Source organism: Equus przewalskii, chromosome 10 (assembly GCF_037783145.1).
Source record: "Equus przewalskii isolate Varuska chromosome 10, EquPr2, whole genome shotgun sequence".
Classification (NCBI taxonomy): Eukaryota; Metazoa; Chordata; class Mammalia; order Perissodactyla; family Equidae; genus Equus; species Equus przewalskii.
In genome coordinates, this window is record NC_091840.1 from 7,385,023 (window position 1) to 7,412,747 (window position 27,725).

The following is a 27,725-nucleotide window of genomic DNA, read 5'->3' on the forward strand; positions in this document are numbered from 1 at the left end:
GGGCGCTTCCTCTGGGGCCCTGGCTTGGAGAGTCCTGGGGCAGGGGGGGGGGAGGGGGGGGGTGTGGCCAGCGGCAATCTGGGAGCAGCCTGGGCCTCCCGGCGCCTCTGTTCCAGGCACGGCCAGGCAGTGGCCCTGTCCACCCACTTTTGCTCCAGACCTTGAGTCGAGGCTGCTGGGGCGTACCCTCAGCACAGCCCTGTGGTGAGGTCCCCTCTCAACTGCTGGGGGCCCAACTCCGGGCTTAGGCAGAGCTGGAGGCTTGGGGTCCATTTTACAGGCGAGGAAGCCGAGGCAGGGTCAAGGAAGCTGCGCAAGGTCAGGCAGATGGTAAGAACCAGCTCCCATGAGGAGCCCTGTTGACAGCAAAGGTGTCACTTGGGAGGGGGCGCCTGGTGGAAGCAGCGTTTGCCTGCCTAAGGCCAACATGGATCCGGGATGGAAGCCACCATCCCCACTCCCACAGGAGCCCTTGGGTCTGATCTGGCAAAAGAGAAGTTAGGCTACCAGCTCCCCCACCCCCCACCCCAGAGCACAGGGACCAGATCTTGCTCATCTCTATGTCCCAGAGTAGGCACGCAATAGACATTTGCTGACTGGCTGAAAGCAGTTCAACCCTAGCTCTTCAGCCTGGCTTCTTGACTTCCTGTGCCCCAGGGGACCCTCTTAGCACCTTTATTGTTAATCCCTGCTAGTCAGGGTGTTGCCGGGTCTGTCCTCTCCTCAACATCTCCCTTCAGTTGTGGCAACCTGCCATCCCACTCCCTTTGGCGACCCAGTGCATGAGGGACAGCAGAGGAAAGTGAAAGCGTGGCACCTCCAGGGCAGAAAACTGAGATCTGGCCTGGAGACCAGTGTGTCTGAGCAGGAAACACTGGGCGGCTAGCTCCTGGATGCTCTGCCTTGGCCGTGTCCTTTAGGAGTGACCTTGAGGGGCTGGAACACTAAATGTGAACTCAGAGTGTTAGTTCTTCCATTTTACAGATGAGGAAACTGAGGGAGGGTCAAGAGAGCTGCCCAAGGTCACACAGCCAGTGAGCAAGAGCCAGGATGGGAACCTGTGGTCGTCTGATTTCTGGGTCACATTCACTCCTCTGCAGAGCTGCCTCCTGCTACAGGGGTGGTGGCTCTCTGGTCCTCACCTCCTTCCCCCGGGTACCAGTGTCCCTCTCTCAATCATCTGCACCCCACACAGGGACCCATCACCCCAGCCTCCTCCCATCAGCATCCTTTCTTTGAGGAAACCGAGGTCAGACCTGCGCCCTGAGCCCAAGGAGGATGAGGTCAGAGCATTACTGGGCTGGTGCAGATGCTAAATAATTCATGCGGCTGCTGTGAGCAGGGGCTGCAGCTTCCAGAAGGGCCCAGAGTGCAGACAGCAGACAGGAAACAGTCTGGTCACCCGCACCTGGGCCTGACTGCGTGTGACACATCCCCTGGGGCTAAAGAAAGTGCTAGGTTTTTGAGAACGGGTTAGAGGGCTGAGACCCCTACTAGCTGTGTGACCATGGGCGAGTCACTTAACCTGTTTCTTGGACTTTAGTGAGCCGAGGGGCCCTGAATAAGTGTGGGAACATATGTGTAAACTGAATGCTGGATGTGGCACTTGGTGGGTCCTCCTGACCCGGGGGCGGTGTTCATCATCCCTTGGGCCCAATACGCCTTCCCACGAGCCCAGTATTCCACCCACTGGTGCCCCCCAGCATGCCAGGCAGCAGGACTGTGATAAGGGTGGTCCCCGTCTCCCAGCCCATCCAACCTCATCCCCAGGCCTTGGGTTTGGGGGGAGACTGGCCTCGGGCTTGGCTGGTTTGCGAGGCCTGGTTTCCCCTCTTAGAATAAACCCCCCATCGAGAAAAAGGTTCGCTGGAATCAAAGAGCCTTTGTTGGTCTAGAATGTAGGGAGTTGGAGTCAAAAATATGTATTCTTAATAAATCCCAGGAAAATTCTTAACGAACACACGGATTGAGTGGTAGTAATCCCTCACAAATGGAGAGCAGGTCGTTTAATTCTGAGCACTTGTGAAGTCCAAACTACGCTGCTTTGAGCTACAGTTTGACAGAAATGGGTGTGGAACTTACCAAGGTGGTGGCCTGGTGTTCCCTGAACAGGGTCTGGCCTATTCTGGTTTCTTCCATTCCACACTTGTTCACGATGCCGCTGGACCACCCTTCTCTGTCTTCTCCACTTGGCCAAGGACCGGAGTAAGCAGGGCCCCAGGGTAATCCCGAATCTGGGCAGGGCTGCCTCTTTTAGGAGCCCATCCCTCCCTGAGCCTCACCCGCAGACCCCCAGGGGACTCAGATCATAAACAAACCCGCATTCACCCCAGGCTGCTCCCCCAGGCCGCCTGGCGCTGCCAGGACTCTCGTGGGACTTTCACCTTGAAAAGCGAGAGAGGCCCTTTATTCACTGTAAGGGATCTTGGGGCCACTGGCCTAGATCAAGAGAAGTCTGAGGCACACAGAACTCCCTCTTCTCTTCCATCAGAGGGAATACTCCACTCATGGAACTGAGCGAGCCAGTCCAACGGATCGGCGAATGGTGGTGGTGGTGGGTGGTCACACTCGAGTGTACATCCTACTTCATTCGCAGGGCCTATTCACCCAATTTAGCTTTGGAAAAATACTCCAGTGACAAAGGCACAGGCCGCTGGGGCTGGGGGTTAGCACTGGAGAGCTGTGGGACCGACTACAGGGTGAAGTCGGACACAGCCCAACTCGCAGCCGCTGCTCTCGTCTCGGCACCCAGGGGTGTCTGGGCTGAGGTGTGCCTGGGCACACCTAGGGAGGGTCCCCTTGGACCAGCCATCTCTGTCTGGTGGGCGAGGGCAGGACAAAGCTGCAGAGTTCCCACGAGTCTGGAGCTATGCACATCGCTATCCTTGGTGCCATCATCACGTAGGTCCCAAGGATGCTCCCCACTTCCCTGGATGGCGATCAGGACCGTCTGGAGCAAGTCCCCAGTGAGGAGAGCAATGCCAGCACACCGAGGTGCCCAAGGTGAGGTAGAAACCTATACATCTGCCCATCAGGAAATGGCACAATCTTCAGGCCCAGATGCCACTCATGTAAGGGGCCTCCCCAAGTCCCACGAGTCTCCATCTTGGGAGAGGCCTAGATGCCAATGCATCTGGTCCAGGACTCTCAACTGGTCCTTGAGAATACAGCCCCAATCCCTGCCTTGTGTCTTGATGGGACCCAGTCCATTGAAGGTGGGGAAGGCGTGGGGTCATGGCGCAAAGGGGCTCAGATCCAGGACCCACAAGCCGTGAAGGGAAGCAGTGTCTGTCCAGGCCTTCAGGAAGCTCTGCCCCAGCTCAGTGGCCTCCTCTGGTCCAGGTGGTGGCAGGAGGCCTTGGTGAGAAGGGCAAGGGCCAACTTCTGCCATGGCTTGGCTCCAAAGACTCGGAGGAGATTCACCTAGGCCCAGAGCAGGACAAGCAGATGCTGGACACCAAAAGATGGCCAGGAAGGCCCATGGTGTGAAGACAGGGGCACCTGAGGATGGCCATCTGGAGAACCACAGCCTAGGGACACAGGGAGTGTGAATCGGGGAGAGGGTTCAAGACAGGGATGGAGGCAGGCCCGGGGGTCTGCAGATGGCTCCTTGTGGCCTCAGTCACTTGGGGACCAGGAGAGGCTGGGCTGGGCAGCAAAGGGGGTGGCCACATGCCTCAGGGTTTCACAGGGCCCCCGACTCGGTCCACTGCTCCAGGTTGGTAGCCTCCAGCCCTCCCAGCTCCAAGGTGCCGGGTGGGCCCTGCTCAGCCTGGACACAGAAGAATGAGGACATCAGGGCGACGTGCAGTCCAGGGAAGAGGGCGTCTACCATCTCGTTTTATTTTGTGGGGACTGAGCCTAAAGTAACCAGAAAGAACAAGAGTCAAAGGGGACCCTACCGCCTGGGGCCCAAGCACTGGTTTTTACTAAAAAATTGTTTTGAGTACCCAGGGGAACTGGTGCAAATTGACATAGAGGGAAAAGTTTGGGAGAAGTTGGATTTTTTTCTTCCGGCAACCTTTCTCTCCCTTCCAACAGAAACATTTTTTTTTTTCCTACAACGGGTGTCAGAAAATAGCTTCTGGCAAGTTGGGGAGAAACATTCCCAAGCCTGGGAGGGGCGGAGAGCCTTGAGCCAGTGTCCAAGGGTCAGGAGCCCAGGCCACTGCAAGTCAGAGTCTCGAGAAAACCTAGCTGGTCCTGGTGTGGCCACTTCGAGGCTGTGTGGCCTCTCTGGTCAGTGTGCTCACCTGTAAGGGGGGGGCCAGAGAGCTGTACAGCTAACCTGGTCCCAAGGCCCCGTCTAACCCTAAAATGGTAGGGTTCTGGAATTTCACCTCTGGAAAGGGGTGAGAATAGTAGCCTTGCCCATATTTTGGGGCAGCCACGAGGATTAAAATGAGCCGATGTGGAAAGGCTCTGTTTACTGTAAAGGATGAGTAAATGGGCATTTTAATTCCTGCCCAGGAGTGAAACCAACCAGAACGTGGCCCAACCTTCCCACCTTTGTAAACCCACTCTGTAAACCAGCCCAGTCCTCTGAGCCCTTCCCTCTCCCACATATGCACAGAGTGATCTAACAGTGCAGCCACCTCGTCCCCTGAAGGATCTTGACCACCGTGGCAGCTGAGAGGGGCTAACGTTCGCCCGTCTCCCGCACACACACACTCCGCTGAGCAGCCTGCTGGTGGACCCGCCTTCGCTGCTCGGTCCCCGCATACGGCCAGTGGAGGGGGGTCCCAGAGGAAAGCTGCCCGATTTTAGACAAGCCCAGATGCTGGACGAGACCCTAGACAGGAGCCAGACCCAGAAGTTCATTCTGATCACGACACGGACACAGAGACTCAGCTGAAGAATCTTTCCCTGGGCAGTGGTGCCAGCTACACGGCTGCCAGAAGGAAAATCCAGCAGCAGTGGTCAACGGGAGCTGGATGTGGAGGCAGAGGAGAAAGGAACCAGCCCCAGTGACAGTGGAGGAGCGGCTCATCAGAAACCGAGAGCCCAGGTCAGAAACGACATCCCAGAGAAAGGGTTAATAAAGCAGAAACGTCTTTATTAGGCACCTTGTTCCTCACAGAGGAGCAAGACTCAGGACAGACACGCCTGCGAAAACTCTCGAGGTTACAGGAATCTCTCCAAAGACTCCAGAGGACGCAGGTGCTGACCGGCTGCCACCCCAAGAAGAACACTATTTGGCTGGAGCGTGACTGCCGGAGGTGACCCTGGCATGAGGCTGGGGTTGGCTCCTCGACTCCACAAACACTGAGGAGTGGGTGGGGGGCACCCGGGACACCCACCTGAACATTGGCAGACAGGGAGGGCCTCCGGGCTGAGGCACGAGCTGCATTGAGCCAGCGAGGGGGCGGGCGGAGAGCTCAGGGCTCCTGGGCAGTCCCTCACGGGGTCCCGAGGGCCCTCCCCAAATCTGCATGCCTCCTGGCGCCAGCTCAGTCCCACACGTAGGGGTTTCTAAAGACCTGAGAGTTCTTCCCGTCTTTCGGCGGTGTGGCGGCCTGGTGGCTCCGGGCCACATACATGTCTTCGGCCCGCAGCGTCGAGTTGGCACTGCCCATCACCTGGCTGTTGGCGGTGGCCCGTGGGAGGATGACGTCGTAAGATCCTTCGGACTGGAAGGAGGAACAGGCGGTCTCACAGCCAGGTTCCGCCAGGGCGGAGGCACACACGCTGCTTCCTGCAGGGCTGTGCCTGCCAGCTCCCCTCCCTGTCCCCCGAGCTGGGCCCCGGGGGAGGCCTGGGATGGACGACTCCACCTCTGGAAACGGAGGGGCTGCCCTCTGACCTCAAGCCCCTTATCCTACCCGGCCGAGGGCCAGGCCTCTAGGCTGGGGGATGAGGTCCCCGGTCACCTCCCACGGTCCTGGGGCTTTGCATAGGGCTGGCCCCGTTCAAAAGGATCCCCTTCTCAGGCCCCCTCCTGCTCTCCATTCCTCAGTGAAACCTCGGGGCCCAACGGAGGGCAAACCACACGGGGCTGCTCTCACCCGTCTGGGCTGCCCTCCTCCAAGACCCTCACCCGCCTCTTCCCAATGCCACGCCAGCACCAACAACATCACAGCTGCTAGTGTGCCTGCCCAAGGACACCCTCCTGTCAGGCCCTGGGCCTGTGCACACAGTCCTCATCTAGGAGTCTGGGCTGGCCAGTCTGATATGGAGACTTAAAACCCCAATTCTCTGCCTGGAACCAGGTTAGAGCTGCAGAGGTCCTGGTCCTTGTGGGTGAGAGACGCAGGCTGCGGGGCACAGAGGGTCTTGAGGCACCCGTCCCAGCTCCCACCCTGGAGGGAAGGCGAACTCCTGGCCCTGCCTGCCTTATCCCCATGGACGGAGCTGCCACCAAACCCTAGCTCCAGGGCCCCAGGTGGCCTTCAGTCAACTCAGACTCAGGTGCTCTCCCCTCCCCTTGCAGCTCCTGGAACATCTAAATCAGTGGTTCTCAAACTGGGGTGTGTGTCAGAATCACCGGGACTGTTGAGTTAAGCCACACCCACACCTAGTGGGGCCACACCCAGTGACGGGCTGGGAAATGCTGAACAACTTGGGGGAGGTGGGGGAGACCCAATCTGGAGTGTTTGCAGATTCCTGCGGGTGGTTACTCCCATCATGGCAGATTCCAAGATATCAAGGTGACATCACCGAAGAGATGCTAGTAACAGGCTCCCACCACACCAAGGGCCCCACCTGATTGGCATTTTTAGCAAGTTGCAGGTGATGGTAATGCAGGGGGTCTGGGGACCAGCTTTTGAGAACCACTGTATTAGATAAAATATCCCTTAGTCCTGGGGAAGCAGGACTCAGTGCACACAGGTCAGTGAGGGGTAGCAAGGGCGGGGCACCCTGGGGGGCCGGGGGCCACAGACCCTGCTCACCTCCTTCAGAGACTCCTGCCCACCCCCACTCATGGCCATGGCCTGCTCTCCACGGCCCGGCTGCAGGTTCAGGCTCAGGGAGAGGGAAGGGGCTGGGGGTGGAAGTTTCAGAAGCATTCGCTTCACCCTGCCCCCCAGGCTCCCAGCGGGGAGGGGGATGAGAACGCCGCCCTGCTGACCTCCCTCCTTCCTGTTCCCAGAGGCCTGCCAAGGAGGGTCACTGACCTCTCCCCACAGCGACTGCCAGCCCGGGAGAAGGAACATACATGGAGGGAATCTAACCCACCGTCTTCCTGTTCCCACCCCCCATCCCCTTGGCTAATGGAGCATCTGGTTTCCAGAACCCAGGGGAGGTATGAGTTCGAGAGCTGCTGCCTGCTGGTGGGGGAGGGGAGCCAAGGCCCTCTTGGGACAGCTGTGATTGGGGAGTAAATGCCTACCTAGACTTGCCATTTGGTCCTCTATCCCTTTGGGGGCCCCAAGAATGAGCCCACCTGGCTGAGACCCTCCTCTGTCCCTCCCTAAGCTGCTTACGTAAAGCTGGCAGCTCCCACCAGCTCAACGAGAGCTCTGCATCCATGTGGCCCCAGGCAGCGTGTGACACCCGGAAGTCACGGGCAGGGCCCACCGTGGTGCAGCTGAAGGCAGCAGATACATCAGCTCAAGGCAAGGGGCATTAGGAGCAGGGCTCTGGGTTCCCTGAGGCTGATGCACCAGATGGAGATGCCTGCCTTCTCCCTGCCACCCGCCGCCCGCCCACACTCCATCGGCCACACAGCCCTCCCTGCTCACCCACTGAGGCTGGGCTCTGTGGCCCACACTCACCGGGCCTTTGTGCATCAGGGCCATCTCGGTGGGCTGGTACACGCTGGTCAGCAGCTGCCCATTGTACCCGCTGTACGGTGACACCGGCCTCTTAGCTGCAAGAACACACGGGAGCAGTTTGAGGACTGGGCTAACAGCTCCCTTCCCAGCCTCAAGCAAGGCTCCCCAGGGGACAGGGACAGGGACAGGGGCTAGGCTGGTCCTGGGGTAACATCTAACCCAGGGAAGGAGCCGGGCCAGCTTGGAGGTGCGAGTGTGGGTGTGGGGGCCCCTCCGGAGCCCAGCACCCCTTTGTTCGGATACATGGAGAGCACAACCCTGCTCACCTTCCCCAGGGCTTTCCTGCAGTTTGGGGCTCCCGCCCCCAGCTCAGAAAACCGCTTCAGTCAGCAACCTTCACATCCCCATCCGCCCTCTGGGGCCAGAGGCCAAGAGGGGCACACGGGCCTTCGGCTGCCTTCCAAGATGGCCAGCCTCCAACGCTGGCCTCTACCACTGTGGGCCCGCTGCCAGGCGCTGGGGTCAACACAGCAGAGACCCCACCGCCCGACTCCTCACGTCTTCGTGGGGCAGAGCTGGGTGCTGATTCCGCAGGATGCCACAACCCAGAGCCCCGGCAGGGGGACCGAACGCACATCCTGAGCTGTGGCCCCTTGGCAAGTCTCCAGAGCCACGTTCAGCTCCAGGAAGACTTCTTCCTCGTGCCTTCGGGCACGTTGGTTTCCCGATCTGTTCCACCCTGCTGGGCGCTTCCAGGGTGTCTGAGGAAAGCTGCTGACTAGCCCCTGGGGCCCAAGAGCCAGCTGGGCCGCAAGGGCAGGCCCAGCGGATGTCCGTCTCCTGCAAGCTGATGGCTCCGCAGCTCCGAGGGACCACGACCCTACAGCGCTTCCTAAGCGCCGGGCTCACTCCATTGATTTTTCCATTTAGAAAAAAAATAAAAGCAAAAAAACCCCTCAGGGGCCCAGAAGTGTTTGCCTTGAGAGGACAAAGGCTGAGGATGACATGGCCCTGACCAACGGGCGCACGGTCAGGGCGGAGTGTGGGCGGCTGAAGCTCCTCCCAATACTTGTCCACAAGCCCCTCTTCCCTGCAGCTTCATCAGTGCCCCCCGTTCCCACACACACTCAACTGGGCCCACCCACCCTAGCACTCTGCCCTGGTGGGGAGCACTCAGTGGTTGGGGGAGGGAGCACTCAGCCCCGGTGGGCAGATCGAAGATCAAGGGTCCAGCAGGACAGGGTCACTCCCTTCCCCAAAGCAGAAATCCTGGGGATCTCAGTTTGTGGCAAAGAGGCAGAGAATTTGATTCTGGAACTTCCCCTGCCTCTGACTCTGGCCTCTGACAGAGGTCCCTGAGCCGGGGCTTGACAATCAATTAAGTGCCTTGAGTCCCCAAATATCTCCATCAGCACAGTCTGAGGTCAGGGTCTGGACGGTGAGATTGTGTCCCTGGCTTCCCTGGTCACTGCGGATGAAGGGGCCGTACATAGCCAGCAGGCTACGAAAGCAAGCGAGACGCACGCGACAGGACACATTAGGAAAGCGCCTGGCAGAAGAGGCACTCAATAAATGCCAGCGGTCCTCACAGTTAACAAATGCCAGAGAAAGACTCCTTCCTTGGGGGGCCGGGAGCTTGTCGGGCCAAGTCTCCGGGAGAAAGGCCACCGTCCCCTCCCCCCTCAACCCCCAAGCTGATCCCCACGCGGGGCTGGGCCCAGACTGCATAGGCTTCACCCCACTTTCTGCCTCTCCCGCCTCTGGGATGCCCTCAGCTCCACGCGCCGAGGCTCTGCGGCTGGCTGGAGCCCCCAAAGCTGGCTCCTAAGAAAGCGCCGGGCAGGAGCTTGGGGACCAGCAGGCTGGACAGTGGGTGCTGCTTAGATCAGTATGTGGCATGAGTGCTTTTATCAAAAAGAACAAAATTTTAACTGAAAAGACTTTTAAAGGAAACTAAGACAACTATGGCCACGTACATAATAGAAAAGCAAGTTCTGGAAAGATAATAATACCAGTAAAATAATAGTAATACACACAGCTAATAGCTACTACTTCCAGACTAACTGCAAGTGCCAGGCACAGGCACGAATGGAATCCTCACGAGAATCCTATGACGCAGGATCCATTATTATCCTCATTTTACAAATGAGGAAACTGAGGCACGTGGAGGTAAAATACCAATCAACAGTCCTGGGGATGGAACGGGAAGCAATGGGGTAGATCTGGGGAGACGGTAGGAGAAACTGTTTTATCTGCAACGTTTGAAATTTTACAGTGAAAGTATATTCATGAATTACATGAGTTTTGGGGAAAAAAATCTTTTAAAACTGGAATTTAGGGATTTTAAGGCAGAAGGCTGTAGATAATCTTGAGAACCTTCCATTTTGCTCGAGACTAGCTCCCTGTCCTGCAGTAAATGACGCCGAATAAAAGGGGGCATGGGAGGGGGGCCAGCGACCCACCTGAGGCTGGCTCGTCCATGGAAAAAGCCTTGTTCTCCACAAACATGCTCTGGCCTTTCTGCTCCTTCAGGATGGTCTCGTAGCCCACGCCCCGCGTCGGGTACATGTCCCCCTGGTAGCTTTGCTCCGGGCTGGGCTTGGTCACCTGGGAGATCTCAGGGATGACATAGAAGAGGACAAAGGCCCAGGCATTGGCGCCGAGGGCAATGGCCAGCGTGGGGTCATCCCAGGTGGGAGTGTTGTGCTGCTTGTTGCCGTAGGTGTACATGACAATCCACACCACCCAGATGGCGATGGAGGTGGAGGTGGTGAGCAGCACAAAGACCCCGTGCTTCCGCCAGCGCTTGAAACGGCCACACAGGGCGGGCCAGGCCCCCATGAAGGCGCCCAGCAGCAGCAACATGACATAGATGAGCGCCATGACAAAGTCCATGTTGGCAATGGTGCAGGTGGAGACGGCGGCCCAGCCGGCACTGCCATTGCCCAGGGCGCCCGTCTCACCACCTCCCCGGACCAGCGTAATGATCAGCCACTCCATGTTGATGATCACCTCCACAAGGGTCAGCAGCAGGGCCATGGTGAAGATCACCCAGCCCCGGGGCCCATGGTTCTTCCGGGCCAGGAAGTTGAGGGCAAAGACGTGGGCCACCAGGCAGGAAAAGCAGATGGCAAATAGGACCCCAAAGAGGAACTGGCGCGAGGCACAGGTGGAGAAGTTGGGCTTCACCACGCAGGCAAAGACGAGGCAGAAGAGGCCCAGGGTCCCCAGCAGGAAGAACACCTGGGTCCCCAGAAGACTCCGCTTCTTGGTGTCCTGCACAAAGGGGAGGCTGGCCACCAGGATGATGGTGAGGACAAAAGTGGTGACAATGCCCGCCACAGCAACTGCCTCCAAGATGATGCCCCAAGCCCCAGAACGGTCACACAGGTTGTAGTAGAGGGGGTCGAGGTCCGGGCTGCAGCCAGGTGGGGCGTGGTCCTGGGCCTGGGCCCCTGGGAATAGGAAGAGAGGCAGTCCCAGGCACGTCAGCAAGGCTTTGCGGATGGCCATTCTGGCTCTGAGGCCAGGCTCCAGCTGGGTCCCTAGAGACAGAGGAAGAAAAGACAAAATCAGTCCTCCAAGGCCAGACTCTGCCACACAAAGTGCTGCTTCCCCCATCCCGATCTGAGCAGATGGTCTAAGTTGATTATGACTGTCCCTCTGGGCTTCAGAATCCTTCTTAACACAGAACTCCTGGCAGGCATTATCAATTGCCCAGAGAGGCAAATGAGAGGAAACCCATTTGTCATCCCTGTTCCTAGTTACGGAAAAGAAGGAAACCATCACTGAATTTTCAGGTCCCTTCCCCCGCCACCAAGCATAACCTGGGTCCAAATACTCCCTGAGCTCCTCCAGCTGGGGTGGGGGGTGAAAGGGCCTGTGAGCAAGTCAAAACCAAGCATGCCAGAGTTCAAGAGCCCAGATGCCCCCTCAGCTCTGTCCCTGGGATGCCTAAGTCCACGGAGAATCAGCCAAGCATGCATTCACTCCTTCAACAAATATTTAACAAGCACCTGTGACAGGCAGACCCTGCCGCCAGAAACAATGAGGAGACAGTTGAAAAGTTCTGTCAACACTTGCCCCATTCCTCCCACCACCTCCCTTTTTTGCCTTCATTTCCCCACTTTGAGTGCCAGCTCCTCTTCAGAACCCAAAGTTCTTTGTCTAGCTCTGTCGCTGGAGTCAAGGATAAAATAAACGAATTTCCCAGCTAGGGAGTTAATGACTTAATGCAAAAAGTCTGCAACGAGGCATTAACATTTTAAAAGCAAGAAAGGGCAGGGGCCTAGCAAAAGCCAACGGAATTAATCTCTAAAGGAGGCCTTGAAGGCATGGTAGCTAAGATAGGAGAGAGATCTGTATTCACCCCGGGAGGGCAACTTAAGACTCCCGGTCCTCACTCCACCCGTGCGACAGCGGCTCCACCAAGTGCTGTAGGTCCAAAGAAAACCACCCCCCTCTCCTCCACACCAACTGGATCTCCCTTGGGAAGTGGAGGTAAAGAATGTGGCAGGGTGAGAGAAATTAAAGACCAAATCAGAGTGTTTTCCAATCAAAGATTGTAAATTCACCTGGAAAACAAAATTTAAATGCTCTAAAAAGCAAGTTAGAAATTCCAAAGTTCTATGAAATGCAGGTATTCCACATTTAAATCACCCCTATGTTCGAGTCACTGGCGGTAACCCTGCCTGGTCCTCCCTCACCTCTGGGGCCCAGGAACTCTTCAGAAAGCGAGCAACCAAGCTTTCTGGGCTGAAAGTGACCGCTGGTGGAAGCTCGGGAAGGATGGCCGGACTCCTCCCTCCCCCCCCCCGCCCCGTCCTCCTTTGGGGACATTGGCACAGTTGACCCTCTTATATTTTCACCATTCCCTGTAACTTAATTTCTCATAGGCAGACAAAAATCCTAAATCTCAGTCGATGGACACTGTGTCTCCACAACTGATAAGCAGACGGGCCCGGCGACTAAACCAGGAAAAATGAAACTTGTAAGTTAAGTGAAATCGACAATTTCAAAAAATTTGAAATTCGAAAAATAATCAATTTTCAAAGTCCTTTAGGATATTCTGCAAGCCCCTTGAGAACATTTTAGGTATCTCAGCTACCTCCTCACTTTTTAATTCAGCTTGCTTTTCCCCCAAACACCACCTACCGTTAACGCTTAATGTTAGCCTTCTTATGAGAATTAACTATTGTTTTCCTCAATAACTGGAACAGTAACATAACTAGTTTCTCTTGATTTCCAATGCAAAAGCTTAGTTCCCCTGCATTGTGACTTAAGCTTTTGTAGGGGACTTTGTGTACCGTAAATCAATGAGGCACGAGCTGTATTTACAAGGGCTGGAGAGAAGAAAGAGAGCCGGGATGGCTAACGGGTAAGGAGGAACACTGAACCATTCCCGGCCGGGCAGACCCTTGATGGTAACAGGCTCTGAGATCCTAAGCACTCAGCCCCATCTGGGGTGTTTTTAGCCCACAGCAAAGCAGGCAGAACTTGGGGTGAAGTGGGAGATGTGGAACCGACCCCCGGGAGCAGCCGCCCAGCCTCCGCCTCCAGGGATCTGCACACCTTCAAGGCTTCTCACCCACCTCCCCCTCCCAGCTCCCAGTTTAGAACATGCAATTATTCTAAACCCGCAAATACTGACAAGGCTCAGTTGTTGTCAGAGTAGTGGAAAATACACAGATGAACACACACAGTCCCTGACTTGACGGCACGTAAAATCTGAGAAGACAGAGAAGGTAGGTCTCCAAGACACTATACAAGGTAGAATATGGTAAGTGCCACACAACAGAATTTACCTCTGGGACAGAAAAAGGTACTAGAGGAACACAGAGGAAGCTCTTCCAGCTGAAGGGGTCAGAAAAGACAGAATGGAGAAGACCTTTCAACTGTATTCAGTATTTAATGAAAATGCACCACGTTCCAGATACTCCAGCAAGACGGGGGACACAAAGAAGCTAAGCCTTGAAGAATGAGCAGGTGAAGGGGGCAAAAAGGAGAGGGAGAAAACATAGCACAAATAAAAGCCTTGAGATGAGCTCAAGTTCAGAGCAAGAGAGAAAAATCAAGTTCACCAAGTAGGAACTGAGTTTTGCAAAGGGAGTTTACGGCTGGCTGGCGACAGATGAGAAATGCTACGGGGAATAAGTCTGGGGCATTATTCTAAAGGCAACGGGGAGCCACTGAAGGCTGTTTTTAGGATGATGGAGGCATAACCAGGGTTGTGCTTTAAGACTTGTGTCTGGCAAAAAGCACAGGCAATCGATTTGTTCAGAACACATTCACCCTGGTTTAAAGATCGAGGACAAAGGTCAGGCACAATGGCCAGATCCAAGAAATCCTTTCCAAGACAAAATCTAAGGCCTGGTTGGAGGTGGAGGGAGAGGATGCTAAAACCATGCTACAAGTTCAAATCTGGTAATGGCCCCGTCATTACAAAAGACCAAGATAGGACCCATTGAACCCGTCTGCCACTCAATCTTCTGGATCCATCTGGCTCTTAGAAATCTGTGCCTGTACCCCCTGGATCCAGCAGCTCACAGGCACTTGGTTGGGCCAGGTCCACAGAAGCTCCATAGCTCTCACCCCAATTTCCTCCTAACTTTGCTGTTGACCCTGGACCTCACCCTTCAAGTCTCATGTCTGTCGGCCCCACCAATATGAGAACTTCCAGGGAAGTTAACAGGAGCCTGTACCTGTCCCTCCCCCTGAGCCAGGCACCATGCTGCCCAGCGGCCCTGAAACTCCCCAGCCCCAGAGGAACCAAACCAGTCCCACCCTGAAATGTCCCATCCCTCCATTCCCCTGAAAATGGCAGGGCGAGTGGGGAGACAGGAATACACCAACTCAGGTGGGGAAATCGGGCCAGATGGGGCTGGCTCTTGTCCACGGCCTAGGACAGCGACTCCTGGAGGCCAGCAGGAGACTGACTTAAACAGAAGGAAGCTCAGAAGAGCTCAACCCAGGCCCTCCAAACTCCAGGAGTGCAGATTCAGCCAGTCCCCTGATGCCACTTAAGGTGGTGGCAAAGGGGGAAGGACTTTGATGCAAAGGACCAGCTCCTTCTGGAAACTCGCCCTCCTGCGGGTCCCTAGGGACTGCACTCCAGCCCAAGTCTTCTGAGATGGCTGGAATCGTGTGTGTGCGTGTGTCTCCCCCACCAGGCTGTGAGGTCTGAGGGTGAACAAGCCTTGTCTGTCTCAGGGCGTCTGCAGCATCTAGCACCATGCTCGAACACAGCAGGCATTCGAAAATCACTCATCGAACGGACTCGGCGTCCGTTCCTCCCCGATCCCACTCCTGCCTCCTGCATTTTGGAGTCACATCTTCTGCTTTAAGGTTCTCAGTGGCCCCGAGGAGGGGAGAGGGAGGGGGACCTCCTTCTGCCCCATGAATTCCATCCCCCCCCCACCACTGCTGCAGGCCAGCCCAGCCTCAGATTATTTTCTAGACAAAAGGGCCCTTTTGCTTCACCTCCCTGGAATCGATAATACAAATATTTTTAATCACCTCTGAAATCGGCCTTTCCCCAGGCTCAGCCACTCAGCCCCCAGCTCTGGTCTGAGTCAGCCCAATCCAGTTCCAGAACCCCATCCCTCCCTCCCTCCCTCTCCAGGAGCAGAGTGGCCTCAGCAGTGCGGTGGGCTCAGAGGCCGAGCCAGCCTGGACTGGCTCCACCCAGGAAGGAGGAGGCAGCCAGGCCCCCTCTGCCTTGTGCGGCCACCATCCACACAACAACCTGAGAACCTGAAAAGGGGGTGCCAAGGGCTTCACACCGCCACCCAGGTCTGTCTCCCAAGCTCGAGAGTAACACAGAGACCCACAGCCAGTGGTTACCTTCAAGGGTGCCAGGACCCTCTGGGAGGCACCCAGGCTCACCCAGGGATGCCACAGAGCATCTGCCACCACTCAGCAGCCTATCAGGAGAGATGGATGGACTCACTGACAGCTTTCCCACCTCCTCCCCTTCTCTCATCCATCTCCTCCGTTCTCTCGGCCAGTTGGGTCCTATCATCTTACTCCTCTGTCCAGGGGGCTCTGGTGTTTAAACCAACCAATAAGAAGAGGAACCCGAGATGCCTGTGCCTGTAAGGAGTTACCTCAGCACCCAGGTTGAGGGACTTCTGGAACTCCACCTAGACGTCCACACTGAGTGTGGGTATTTGGGCCCAAGTTCCCTGAGCATTCTGAAACTTGGAAGTCTCAATCCACAGGCCGCTCTGGAATGCGCCCCACTCCCCAACAGCACTCCCTCCTCCAGCCACAAATGGAGGCACGTGGGGGAACCTTCAGGAGCATGAAACCCTATTTCAACACATTCTGATCCCTCTGCTTTAGGATCGAAATGGCGGGATGTTTAAATGATTGAGTTTTCCAGGGTGTAAAGCTGCGGCTGGGGATGGAGGATGCTGCAAAGGGCCCTGGAAAAGCCACGGGCGCGGGCGGGGGGCGGGGCGGTGGGTCGGATCTAGAAGCCAAGCTTCTGAGCTTCTGTAAGTAGAGGCTCTTTGATGGTCTGAAATTCCAAACTTGCCGCAGGAAGATTCTGAGCCATCCACTCCCCACTCCCCTCCCCTCCTCTCCCCACTCCTGGCGTCTACACAGGCACTCCCCTGGGCGTCACTCCCCACCTCTCCCCACTCCTGGCGTCTACACCGGCGCTCCCCTGGGCGTCACTCCCCACCTCTCCCCTCTCCTGGCGTCTACACCGGCGCTCCCCTGGGCGTCGGAACAGAAAAAGCAGGGTAGCCAGCCTCTCTCCCCCATCTCCGCTGGCCACAGAAACCTGCCCTCCTCATCCACCGGCAGCGGGGGTGGAGGGGGCACCCCTTGGAAACCCCGATGGTGGAGTTCTTTCCCCGCCCCCACTCGGGGCCGCAGCGCCGGGCTCTCCCCACACCCAGTCCCCAGCCTGCTCGGGTTTGGAAACTTTCTGCACCCGAGCGGAGTTGGCGAGGCATCCTCCGCCCTGCGGTTCCCCACCCCCGGGCCTCTGTCCTCGCCCACCCCGCGCTGGCCCGACCCGACTCTTCCGGGCGCCCAAGGGAGGGCGGAGCGGGAAGGCAGCAGCCCTTACCTGGGACGCGCCGCCGGCCCGGCTCCGGCGCGGGGTTTGGGGCCACCTCCAGCCCCTGGCGAGGCGCGGGCGGGGCGGGGGGAACTGAGCGCAGGGCGCCGGGCCAGGCCCAGCCCTGGCCTGGGTTGGCGGGCCCGGGCGGGGACTCAGGGCGCGGGGCCTGCCTCTCCCTGGGACCCGGGCTAAGCTGGCTGCGCTCGGTCGCCGGCTCTCGCGCTGGCCCCCCGGCGCTCGGCTCCTTTCTCTCGGCGAGGGTGGGCCGGCGCCTGCATCACCGTGACATCACCTCCATTCAGGCGCTTATCGGGCGCCCGCGGCGCTCCAGGTATGTGCAATCCGTTTACACAGTTAACAAAGCACGCCCGGCCCTCCCCCTCCGACTCACCTCCAGGCTCCAGCGCACTTTCCGGCCGGGGAGGGAGATCAGAGTTTCTGGCGAAGCTGGCGTGTGGGTTGTTGCTGTTTACTGCCACGCCCCCGCAACGGGCGCGCGCACACTCCCGCGCACTCACTTTCTGGACCTGTCTCTCTCTCCGGAAAGGGGGTTGGGGTGGAGGCCAGCACACCTCGCGAGCAGCCTCTCCCTCCCCGCATGTCCCAGCGCGCGCACACAGACACGCGCGGGGGCCACCTTGTTGCGTCTCTCCGTGGCGGACACTTAGCCTTTGTCACCTTCGTCCTGGCTCTCCCGTGAGACACACGCCGGGCACAGTTGGCTGCTCCGGGCTGGAGCAAGGCGTACACTCAGACACAAAGTCTGTCTTTGTCACGCCTTCTGCGCCCCGTCCCCTCCCCGAGCTTGCACACGTGGACGCACCACACACTGAGTGTCTGCCTCTTGCATGCGCGGCCCTTCCCCGGCATACGGGTCCCCAAGTGTGTGTGAGAACGCCACCGCGCACGCCCCTAATGCCGTGGGCCGAGCCCAGAACCCCTCGGCACCGTGGGCAAACTTCGCCCCGGCCGGACTACCCCGCGCCTGGGCTTCCTGAGACCGCTCCAGACACGGTCCAACTCAGCGCGCACTCCCCTCCCCGCGTCCGGGTTCCCTGTTCCGACTTGTCCTAATTAGCCTTCACGGTTCTGTCCCCCGGGGTACAGTGTTTAACCCGGCCCCCGCGGCCTCCACTCCGGGACGCGACGGCCCTGACTCTGAGCACTGCCGCTCCCGCCGGCCTGGCTCTTGTCCACGAGTTCGGGGGCCCCTCCCTGGGATGGGTCTGCGGGCTGCCACATTTTCCCCTCCCGGCCGAGGAATCAGCAGAGAAAGAACTGCAGAAAGGGGAAAGCAATCCAGTCTTGGGCCTCCCCAGCCCAGTAAACAAGAGGAGATTTTCCGGCCGCCTTCTCCCGGGGCTGCGGGCTCCGCGGGAGGTGGGCTGCGCAGTGCCGGGGCGCCCAGCGGGGCCTAGTTAGCAAGCGCTGGAGGCTCCGGAGGGGCCGCGCGCACCGAGAAGGGAGAGGTTGTTGGCCCTGGCTGGGGCCCAGGGGACGCGGAGGGAGGGCAGGGCGCCGGGTCTCCGGGGTGCCCGTTCCCGTGACGCGGAGTTGCCTGGGGGATCGCCAGCAGCGCGGTCGGAGCCACCCGGCGGCGGGGTGTGTTTGCTGAGCTGGGAGCGCCTGGCATGGGGTGGGGGAGTGGGGGGGAACCGCAGGACGGGGGGAGGGGAGGCAGCCGGTCACGGACTAGGGGGTAGCAGGGGGAGGCAGGGAAAGAGGAGAGGTACCTCCCGGGCTGTTTGTTTTGCGCCCCAATCTATGACGACCAGCAGTGAAACTCTATGAATCACCCGGACCTGCCCGAGCGATAAACCTCGGGCCGGCTCCTCCCCTCGCACACCGACTTGTCGGACGCCAGGAGGGAACGTCTGCTTAGCCGCCGGAGCTGGCGGTGGGGCCCTGGTTTTCTAGAACCCTGTATGCCTTCCTGCGCCTTGCGCTCGCTGGCTGGTCTGGGAAACGCGGCCAAGATTCAATGGTTTCAGTTCGTTAAGCGGAAGAGCGCGTTTCTGCTGCAAAGCTGTGCTATTCTCCTGGTCTCCCTCCTCTAACTCCACCCCCAACCCAGTCTCCAGGCCCCCGTGTGAGGGTGTGCAGGGCCTCGTAAGGTCCAGGCATTTGGGCGCCCACCCTGGAAAGGCAAGCGGAGGGTCAGACCTAAGACCAGCAAGTCGCTCAGTGGTTTTCATTAAAGAGGCAACCAATGCTGGAGTGGGCTTAGAGGAGGGGGCGCTCATTAGCATATGTGAAATGCCAATTCGAGAGCCAGGGGGCGGTGGGGCAGAGGAAATGTTCTCGAGCCTGGGAAGCTGACCTCGTGGAGGGGCAGGGGGAAGTGGGTGCCTGGCCACCCACTGGGAGTCGTTGGGGAAAGAGGCCTGGACACTGCAGCGGCTGGGCCCTGCCCTCCGCCAGCCCTGAGCGGTACACAGCAGCGGAAATGGAGGGCGGTTTTCTGAGAACTGTTCCCTCTTTCTCTTTTCACCTATCTCACTCGGGAACAGGATGCCTTCAAAACAAAGCAAGAGCCTTGGGGCAGGTGACCTGGGCCTGGTGCGTCTCCTTTAGTCCCCTGAGGCCTGTGCCCTGCTCAGGGGTGGGGAGACTGGAGGTGGCGTTCAGGAGAGCCCCTCCCCCACTCCCGCAGTCAGATGGCCTGGGGGCTGTTGGACACTAGCCGGCTTGCACCGGCTAGAAGGGAAGTTCTGTGGGAGAGGCTGCCGCTTTCCAAGACTCCAACTTGAGGGTCACAGCCGTCTCCAAATGCCCTTCACCGGATTTAATAACCCAGACACATAGAAACCTTTATGAATTCCCATTTTCACCAAAAATAACACTTTGAGAAGTGGTCACCTATGGGGAGTACCCACCCACTGTGCAGAGAGATCCTGGAGCAATGGGCTGTGGAGGAGTGTGTGTGTGTGTGTGTGTGTGTGTGTGCCCGATAATGTGCTGGGTTCCTGCTGGCCACTCAAGCTACTTTATTCATCAAACTCTTTCTTCTTTGTACTTCAAGAGTCTAAGCTGCTGTCCAGGCCCAAGGGTCGGGAGCCACTCTGCCACCTGCCAGCAGTGTGACCTGGGCAAGTCACTTCATCTCTCTGAGCCCCACTTCCCTCTACTATGAAAAGTTCATGACACTGGCCAGCCCGTGGTGGAGTGGTTAAAGTCCTGTGCGCTCTGCTTCACTGGCCCCGGTTCACAGTTTTGGATCCCAGGCACGGACCTACACCACTCACCAGCCATGCTGTGGAGGCAACCCACATACGTAATAGAGGAAGATGGGCACAGATGTTAGCTCAGGGCTAATCTTCCTCAAGCAAAAAAAAAGGAGGAGTTTGGCCAAGTGGTTAAGTTTACATGCTCCACTTCGGTGGCTCAGGGTTCGCTGGTTCAGATCCTGGGTTCAGACCTACACACCACTCATCAAGCCATGCTGTGGCGGCATCCCACATAGAAGAACTAGAATGACTTACAACTAGGATATACAACTATGTACTGGGGCTTTGGGGAGAAAAATAACAAAAAAAAAAGAGGAAGATTGGCAACAGATGTTAGCTCAGGGCCAATCTTCCTCAACAAAAAAAGCATACCTTAAAAAGAAAAAGAAGGGGCTGGCCCGGTGGCACAGCAGTTAAGTGTGCACATTCCACTTCGGCTGCCCAGGGTTTGCCTGTTCGGATCCTGGGTGTGGACACGGCACCGCTTGGCAAGCCATGCTGTGGTAGGCGTCCCATGTATAAAGTAGAGGAAGATGGGCACAGATGTTAGCTCAGGGCCAGTCTTCCTCAGCAAAAAGAGGAGGATTGGCAGCAGATGTTAGCTCAGGGCTGATCTTCAAAAAAAAAAAGAAGAAGAAGATTGGCAACGGTTGTTAGCTCAGGGCAAATCTTCCTCCCCCCCAAAAAAAGTTCATGACAACACCACCCCCACATCTTGCTGTAACATCCGGATGGAGATGCTTCTAAAATGTTCCTCACACAAGCCTGGCACTTAGAGCTGCTCAGTGGTCAGCCTCTCCTTTCCTGGTCCACCCCCTCTGAACTTTAGTCCTGTCAGTTAAAGAGACCTAATAGTCTTTCACCCAAACTCTTGTAGAAGCTGCTTCTCTGACGTTTTTCCCGTTCTGTTTTACCATTGTCAGAATGGCCTTGCCATGCCATGCTCTGGGCCTTCGCCTGTGCTGTTCCTTCTACCTCCAACATCCTGTCCCTGCCACCCTCCCTCCTCTGTCTGACCAAAATTTTTTAAAACTCTGCCCTGCCTCAAGGCTCGGCTCCAATGTCCCTCCTCTGTGAAGCTTTCCTCGCCTTCCCCAGAAAGAACCATGTGAGCCCTCTGCTGAGCCAGGATCTTTTATGCATTTGTTCATCATTTATCCTAGTGTATCTTAATCAGACTTCTCAGTGGTCGTCTCCGGGTTACACTGTGCCCTTCTCCAGAACAGGAGCCTGTCTCTCTCATCTTGATGTCCCCGGCACCTGGCGCAGAGCGGGGCATGCGGTAGATCCCTTGTTCTGTGGTCGGAACCATAGCAGCAAGAGTCGAGGCACCCCCCTGGAGGGTAGCCCCATGCTGACCATCCCCCTCACAGCGAGGGCCTTGCAAATGCCCTGCCCACCTTCCTGGGTAGCAGGCAAGCCCTGGTGCCTGCTGGAGAGGCCCACCTCGCTCGGGCCAGAAATGCCCTGCCTTCAGAGTACAGGGTAGGGGGCCTGGGCAGCCCAGCTTGGGGTGCTGGAGGAGGCCACTCCAGAGGGCTAGAGTTCAGTTATGCTCCCCAGAGAGACTGCCCTTGGCCTGCTGGAGTCCTGGATCGAAGTTTCAGCTTGCAGAACCTCTTTCAGGAGCCACTTCCTCCTCGGGGAGGTGGGAGGCTCGCTGCCCCCTCCTCGGGGTTCAGTGCCTGGCCCCAGTGGAGCGAGAACAGTCCCTTGCTGGGCTGAGGGTGGGGCTCTTGGCTCCCTGACAGGTGGGTGCCTGGAATCTTGTGCCAGGCTGCTGGGTGCCCCACCCCCGGCTGGTAAACAGATTTTGCATTTGGCCTCTTCTTGCTCCCAGGCCTGGCATTAACCGCTTACTGCCCAGGCTGCAGTGTCTGGCTGAGTCTCCTTTTCTCTTAGGCTCATAGGACTGCCTGCTCGGAGCAGCAGGGACCACCTGGTTTTCTGAAAGGACCCAGGTAACAAGGTGGCTCCTTGAGAAGCAGGAAGCCAGGGGCCAGGGAGCAGGAGAGTTAAACCCTCATTCTCCACAACCGGCTGCCCGTGGGTGATCCCTCTGGAAATGTACCCAGAAGGTGGCTGGGGCAGAGCCGGCTGGAATGCCACCTGATGCTGAGCCCATCCACAGTGGCCGCAAAATCTGCTTCTCGCTAACCCCGCTCCTGTCCACGGCTCAGCAGCCACTGACTGACTCCCTGTGGAAGGAGAGAACTGGGCCTTCTGAGCCGCCCAGGTCTGCACAGCCTCCAACCACAGACGGAGTGAATCTAGGAACCAGGGTCGAAGCCGACAGTCCAGGGATTCAGGTCGCTCAACCCCCTCCCCCGCTTCCAAAAACAAAGAAATGTGTACAGAGGCAGCGTTTAGCTCGCTTCCAAAAACAAAGAAATGTGTACAGAGGCAGCGTTTAGCTCCCCCTTAGCTTCAGGAAGAGTCTTGCCCCAAATCGGAGAACATTTCGGGGGTGGGTAAACCCTCTACCTCCCCTCAGCGGTTACAGGACCCCAAACTGATGACCCCTGCCTGCAGTCTCCCTGCCATTCCCCAACACCTCCAGTCACCACCCCCATCCAATGTGGAGCATTCCCCGACTTCACCCTGGTGCTCCCTCCTCAGAACACCTTCCCTGCCTCCTACTGCCTTTATGTGAAAGACCAAACTCCCTCGCCCCGGCATTCAAGGCCTCTGCAACCTGCCCGCAACCTGAGTTCCAGCCTCCTTTCCCTCTTTCTCCCCACAGGAAATGGCCTCTCCAGCCTGAGAGCTCAGCTCCGAGTCTGGCCACTGGGCTTGCCTTCCTGTGGTTCACTCACGCTGTCCCCCACTCTCAATCCAGGATGCGTCTCTGGGTTTCTCTGAAGTCATCCCCCTTTAAAGGCCTCTGCTCCTCCCAGAAGCTTCTCCTGGTGACCCCACCCCCTAGTCCTGCTGCCTCTGCTCTCCTCGAGTCCTGTCCAGCGCTGCTCTGCGGTGTTAATGACCTCTGTGCACAGGCATCTTACCTCCTCAGTTCTGAGATAGGCTCCCTGGAGAACAGACTCTCGATTTCAAGCCTGTCCTTGCCTGCGGCTCCCGGGGTAATGCCTTATACATTCAATAACACTGGCAATAAACATCAGGGGAATGACTGGATTGACTGAGAGAAGCTGTCTCCTCCTCTAAGGGGAAGGGGAGGGCCCAGGGGCCGGGCTTGGCCTTGCTGCCCTCATGAACCCGGCCCTCAAGACCCCCGGCTCCCTCTGGCTCCCAGAACCCCAGGCCAAGAAGTTCAGAGAAACGCTGGCTAGTCTGATAGTACGATGCCCAGAGTAGCTTCCCTCTGCATAGCACTGTACGATTTTCAAAGTGTCTTTTCATATATTTGGTCTTTACGACCCTCTGAGTTCAATAAGGCAGATATTATCGCCATTTTATAGATTTAAAAACTGAGGTTTGTAAGTGCCTAGCCACAGATTAGAACCCATTTGTTTAACTCCACTGGACTTGCCCTTCACCGTGCTACTCCCCAAAGCGCGTTTCTCATCTCTTGTATCGCTCTTACGTTTTCTGCCCTATGATTGTTTATTTATGTGTCTCTGTCCCCACCAGGGTGTAAGCTCTTTGAGGGAAAGGTGGGTGCCCGATCCATCTTTGTGTTCCCTTGGGACCTTGCCCACAGTAGGGCCTCAATAAATATTTGCCAGGGAATAAAGAGATGAAGGATCTGCGCGGGCCTGCCCAAGAGGACAGTGGCCCCAGAGCACACTTGGTGTCAAGCCAGCAAACTCCCGTCTCAGCTCCCTTCCCTTCTCCCGACAGCCCCTCCACCTTCAGAAGCCAGGCTCCTGGAGACAACGCTGTGCTGGGGAGTCGCCTGGCCTGTGGCAGGGCCGTGTGTCTCCCTCTCTGCCACTTCTTCCTTCTCCACCCTCTTCTCTTGGTGGCTGCTGGCTCACTATGGTCACGTCCTCTGTGCACACGCTGCAGCCTGCCCTGCCTTCAGGGCCACTCAGCCCTTCATGAGCCTCACCAGCCACCAGCATAGTTCTCTCAACAGTGCTCAAAAGACCCGGTCGCTGCCCCCACCCCCTCGCCTGGGATTTGAGAGAACCCCTGACTCTCGAACTTAGGCAGGACCCTAAGGGGGAGAGCCAGGGTGCCAGGGGAGAGCCAGACATGCCCACACTCACCAGAGATGGTGCCTCCAGCAGGGCACGGCCAGCCAGCTGGCTTCTGGGTGGCGTCCAGTCCCAGCTGTTCCGGGCACTGCCTGGGGTTTGACTCTGTCTCCCTCACCGGAAGCCCAGCTGCGGTGCAGCCTGAGCTGCCGGGAACCTAGCCGCGCTATTCTGGGAGTGTGATGGAGCTCCAGGACGCCTGGCAGCAGCTGAAATTTCAGCCCCTTTGGTTTCCACGCTCTTCTTCTCCTCCCCTCTGATGATAAGGCAGAGTTCAGTCATTATGCAAAGTTCAGAACCACTGATGGCGCATTTGAGGGTCTTAATAGCAGCTGTGGTTATGCTAAAGTGGGACCTGGCCATAAACAGTCTATACTTCAGCCCTCTGATGCAACAGCCCTCATTCTTGCTGTCACTCTCTCGGCCTATAGTCGTTTTCCTTTAGTTTTACAATTTATCCTCATACCCACCCTGCAACGTTAACCCATTCACAGGCATTCTGTTCCAGGCTCTCCCGGTGAAATCCAAAGATGGATTTCCTCTGAGGACCCTTTTTCTTGTTTTCACTTGAGACTGCGTGATTTGATTCTCCGGTGTAAGCCACAAAGTATGAAGACTGAGTTTGGGTGACAGAACATTAGAATCATAATCAAACCCACCTCACAACAAAGCTCAGCCCCTGTGATAACCTGTTTCTGGATAGCCCTCCTAGACGCCTCCTGAGACTCCGGGAACTGGAGGCCAGGATGGAAAGAGAGCCCACCCAAGGTCACACAGTGGCGGGAGTAAAGCTGAAGCCTGGCCTTTTGACTTGCTGTCATGGAGCCATAGTTTCAGAACTGGGCGGAGCAGCAGAGACACCCAAAGAGCATGGAAGCTGCTGCTCTGTGAAATGGGGTGACGGTCCCCGCCCTGCGTGACTGCCGTAGCCATTACGTGAAACCACACACCCCAGAGCCCCTGGTCCCAGAGTGCCCAGTGACCGGGAGCTTTCTGGTCCCAGGCTCATTTGCCTCTGCTGCCCAATCTGTATAGGGAGAGAGCAGCTTGAAAAAATGGTGATGAAGCTGGTCCTTAGGCTTTCTCAAACTTCAGCACACAGCCTCAGCATCCGTTGCGGTGTTTGTTTAAAAAGCAAATGTCTCGGTCCCATTCTGGATGTTGAATTTGAGTCTCTAACCAAGAAAGCTAAGAGCCTGTCTTACAAAATCTGTGCCCACCCCCCACGAATGAGATTAATGAGGCACACTGACCTTGAGAACCAGCGAGGCTAGTAAACCAAGGATTGTTCCAGTGCACCAAGGGGAAAGGAAGAAGAAAGAGAGGCAAATACAAAAGGTGTGGGTGCCTCCTGAAGGATTCTGTGTCCTCACACCCAGGCGGCGCGGGCTCCCTGCTTCGCGGGGAAGGAGGGACTTCAGAGGATGAGCCTCAGAGGGATGGAGCCAGGGTGGGGGAGCGAGGAGCCGATCCACAAAGGAAGTGCTCCAGGAAATGAGGGCCCTGCCTAGCTCCATGCCTCCCCACACCCTCCTTTCACCCTCCCGTGCTCAAGGCTTGATTAAGGATCAGTAAGTCACTGTTCGACTTCCCCCCCTTTGTCTTGCCCTCCTGCCTCTTTCCCAAGTATGTTCCAGCCCTGTCTGAAATCATCCCAGTTAGGGCCCGGGTCCTCGGAGTTCAAGGCTCATCACTGTCACAATCTCCCAGGAGCTTATTAATACTATAGATTCCGGAACCCTCCCAGACTCTGTCTTTTAACAAGTGCTCCAGGCAATGGTTGTGTCTAATAAAGTTTGCGAGCCACTGAAACACAAATCTATCTTGAATACAAGCAGACACTTCATAGGAGGATAAAGTGATGAGCGGAGCTGACTGGAGGGCACGTGGTCAGAGAGCGGTCTGATTAAATGGACGCACTCCTGGGAATGGGGTTTTCGTGGGGAGAGAAGTAGCAAGAGTAAATTAGCACGTGGAGGGCGGCTCTGTAGTGACAAGATTTGGCCGGACTCACATGATCTGAAGGCCCCGTATTCTTACCTGTTAGAAAGTAAGGGACCCGGAGGTGGGAAGCGGGCAGAAATTAGGAAGAAAACATGAGCCGGCCCCAAAGGCAAGCCCTCACAAACATTTTTTTGGACATGACCCCTTGTAGGTTCCCTCTTCCTGGAGGCCAGAGACAGTTATGGAATTATTTTCTGCTGGTGTCTGCTCTTGCCCCTTCGCACCCAAACTCCTCTTTCTAGAAATAGTAAGGCTCCAGAACCAAAGTGATGTGGGGCATTTTAGGTCATGGTGATGTCGGGGAGGGAAGAATAATTTTCCCTCTACCCTTTTAAGTTATCTGCTGGGAACTTTGTAACAAAGGACACATTAACAAGAGAAAAACAAATAGAAATTAATCAACATGTACGCATGGGAGATGTCCGGGGAAAAATGAGTAACTCGAAGAGGTGGCTTAGAATACAGACTTAAATATCACCTTCAGCTAAAGACAAAAGAAAAGTGTGAGGGAGGTCAGGAATGGGGAGGTGACCAGGAAAAGTGTGGTAAACAAGAGTAAGGTTTGTTAGGCAGATTTCCGTGTGTGCCTTCTCCATTGATTAGCTTCTCATGGTTTAGAGGCTTCCTTCTCTTCCTGGTGCAGAGAGCAAGACACCCTTACGAATGGAGATTTCCCTTATAAATGCAAATTCCCCTTACAAAAGGGTAACTACACTCTGTTTTCAGAGCTTCTGTGTCTGCTGTTTCTCAAAATAATCCTTATGCCGAAGAGGCCTATTCTGGAGTGGCTGCCTTCTTCAGTGATGATGTAGGAAAAACCACACCTAGTAACCTTCCTTGATGTTTTCCAAAGGTCTACACCGCCGAGAGGGTCATTAGAAAGCCACCAGCACATCTGGAGGTTCTTTGCATCCAATTTTCATAGGCAATCTTGCTCATTGAAAGGTAGGGTTCAAATGCCACTGCCTTTTCTTATTTCTGCTCTTTTTTTCCTGTGCCTCGCTCACCACAACCGTCCACTATTTCCTGCTATCAGATGTGGAGCAGGAGCCACAGACTTAGAGAAAAAAGAGGAGTGGGCATTTGTAGGGGGGCCCGTGGCTCCGGTGCCTCCGCTTGTCCAAGGTCATCTTGATCTGCTTAAACTCGAGTAAAGCAGCCTGTGCAGTAGAAATTTACTCCCGACGACCCTTTCGCCCTAACACCGTATTGCATTTCAAAACAGTTGTCCTGCCCTCTTGGCCATTTCCTAACTAGGCTGAAAACAGTGGCTGGTTCCCTGTCCTTGGACCCGCTCTGGCAATGACACGTGGTCCGGAGAAGACTCCCTCAGACGGTGCCCAGCCCACGTGCCTTTCTAACTCCCCTCCTCCAGGGGCTGTGGGGTTCTCTCCTGAGACCGGGTCCAGAGCCACAGTCTGAGCAGCTGGCTGTCCCCCTGCCCCAGCACAATGTGCACGGCCTGCTGTTGACGGTGCTTCACCACTAAAATGGCCTGCTCTTGGGGGAGGGGATGATAGAAGTTACAGACTCACAGAGTGTC

At 56.7% G+C, this 27,725-nt stretch overlaps 1 protein-coding gene across 12 annotated transcripts; it reads right to left on the reverse strand.

Annotated features, from left to right (window-relative positions):
- Window positions 1-1,966: 1,966 nt before the first annotated feature.
- GPRC5C (G protein-coupled receptor class C group 5 member C) lies at window positions 1,967-25,870 on the reverse strand. Of its 12 annotated transcripts, none has more exons than XM_070560075.1 (6): window positions 25,432-25,870; window positions 24,191-24,434; window positions 10,178-11,260; window positions 7,716-7,810; window positions 5,481-5,630; window positions 1,967-3,861 (listed from the first exon to the last, which is right to left on the reverse strand). In XM_070560075.1, the coding sequence occupies exons 3-6, from the start codon at window positions 11,226-11,228 to the stop codon at window positions 3,829-3,831; spliced, it is 1,329 nt and encodes a 442-aa protein (XP_070416176.1). In that variant the 5' UTR covers window positions 11,229-11,260; window positions 24,191-24,434; window positions 25,432-25,870; the 3' UTR covers window positions 1,967-3,828. The 12 variants fall into 12 exon arrangements, with proteins under 12 accessions (XP_070416176.1, XP_008511395.2, XP_070416177.1 ...); XM_008513173.2 differs by lacking the exon at window positions 25,432-25,870 and adding an exon at window positions 20,391-20,632 and having other exon boundaries at window positions 24,191-24,263; XM_070560076.1 differs by lacking the exons at window positions 24,191-24,434; window positions 25,432-25,870 and adding exons at window positions 20,391-20,632; window positions 23,024-23,098.
- Between the last annotated feature and the right edge of the window lie 1,855 nt (window positions 25,871-27,725).